A 1,151-nucleotide genomic window follows, 5' to 3' on the forward strand; every position below is an offset into this window, starting at 1 on the left:
TGGCCCTGCTGGCACCCACAGCACTTGCCACCACCCTTAGGAGTGATCCAGGTGGGCACCAGGTGACAGCCGGGCACCCAGGAGAATCCGTGGGGCTGGGGAGCACCGTTACCTGCCAGAGCGTGGGTGCACACGGCGTCCCGGAGGCACTCGGTGGCTGGGAAGTGCAGGGTGCTCCCCGGCTGCACGAGGAGCACGTCCCCCTCTGACACCTGCACAAGACCCCAGAGGAGGGGGACGAGTCACAGGGAGCTCGGGGCTGTGACCTTCCCCAGGTGGAGACAACTGCCCTTGTGACAAGCAAAGCACTGTCCTCCTGGCTGGAGGGGAACACGTGGGAGCCCCCATCTCTCAGGGAACCCCCCTCCTGCACACACCCCAGCGTCAGCAAGAACAGGGACAGCCATCCTCCCTGTCCTGCTCTCAGCTCCTGGGATACTCCTGTCCTCCTGCTCCTTGAAAGGGGTCCCAGCAGGTTGGGGACACAGGATAGGGTGGGAGTAGGACAGAAGCATCCTGCACCCCAACACCCCACTGCCCTTGGGGAGCCTCTCCCAGCTCCCCACTCCCTGGCGAGCCCACCCCGGGGGAGGTGTGACACCCACCTTTACTGGGGGCCTGGCAATGGAGTAGAGGAGGAGAATCCCTGAGACCAGCACCCTGGCCACAATGCCGTACTGGATCTCCCAGAAGCAGAGCAGGAACGTCACACAGAGGGGCACGAGGTCCAGCCCTACAAGAGAGATGACCCAGGCTCAGCTGTCCCTTGTCCTCATGCCCCAGGGCCCTCAAGGACAATGCAGAGCCAGGTGACACTGGGGGACTGACCACCCCTGACTCGTGCCCTCACTCTTAACCCTCCAGAGCGTCCTGAAGATGCCAGCATCAAACATGGGGACCACAGCCGAGATGATGACGGCGGCCAGCGCCGCTTTGGGGATGTAGCAGAAGAGCGAGGTGAGGAACGCCAGCGAGAGCAGGACCAGGGCGCCTGCGGGAGACGGGCAGCGCCTGAGCCAGGGGCTCCCCGATGCCCAGGGGGTTTGGGGGGAGCAGTGCTGGGCATGGGGCCTGCAGAGCAGCCCATGGTGGGGTTGGGGGGCTCTACCTGTGACAAGCCCTCCTGCCGGGGTGCAGACACCTGATTGCGC

General features: G+C 64.8%; 1 protein-coding gene across 1 annotated transcript in view; it reads right to left on the reverse strand.

Annotated features, from left to right (window-relative positions):
• SLC26A11 (solute carrier family 26 member 11) overlaps window positions 1–1,145 on the reverse strand; it is a gene marked incomplete at both ends in the record, with an annotated part of 2,189 nt that extends 1,044 nt beyond the window's left edge. The window contains 4 exons of the mRNA XM_010164151.1: window positions 113–212; window positions 606–733; window positions 851–991; window positions 1,109–1,145. Coding sequence (XP_010162453.1) covers window positions 113–212; window positions 606–733; window positions 851–991; window positions 1,109–1,145 — 406 coding nt within the window. The remainder of the gene's footprint in view (window positions 1–112; window positions 213–605; window positions 734–850; window positions 992–1,108) is intronic.
• Window positions 1,146–1,151: the final 6 nt, after the last annotated feature.

Source organism: Antrostomus carolinensis, unplaced genomic scaffold (assembly GCF_000700745.2).
Source record: "Antrostomus carolinensis isolate BGI_N321 unplaced genomic scaffold, ASM70074v2 scaffold28373, whole genome shotgun sequence".
Lineage (NCBI taxonomy): Eukaryota > Metazoa > Chordata > Aves > Caprimulgiformes > Caprimulgidae > Antrostomus > Antrostomus carolinensis.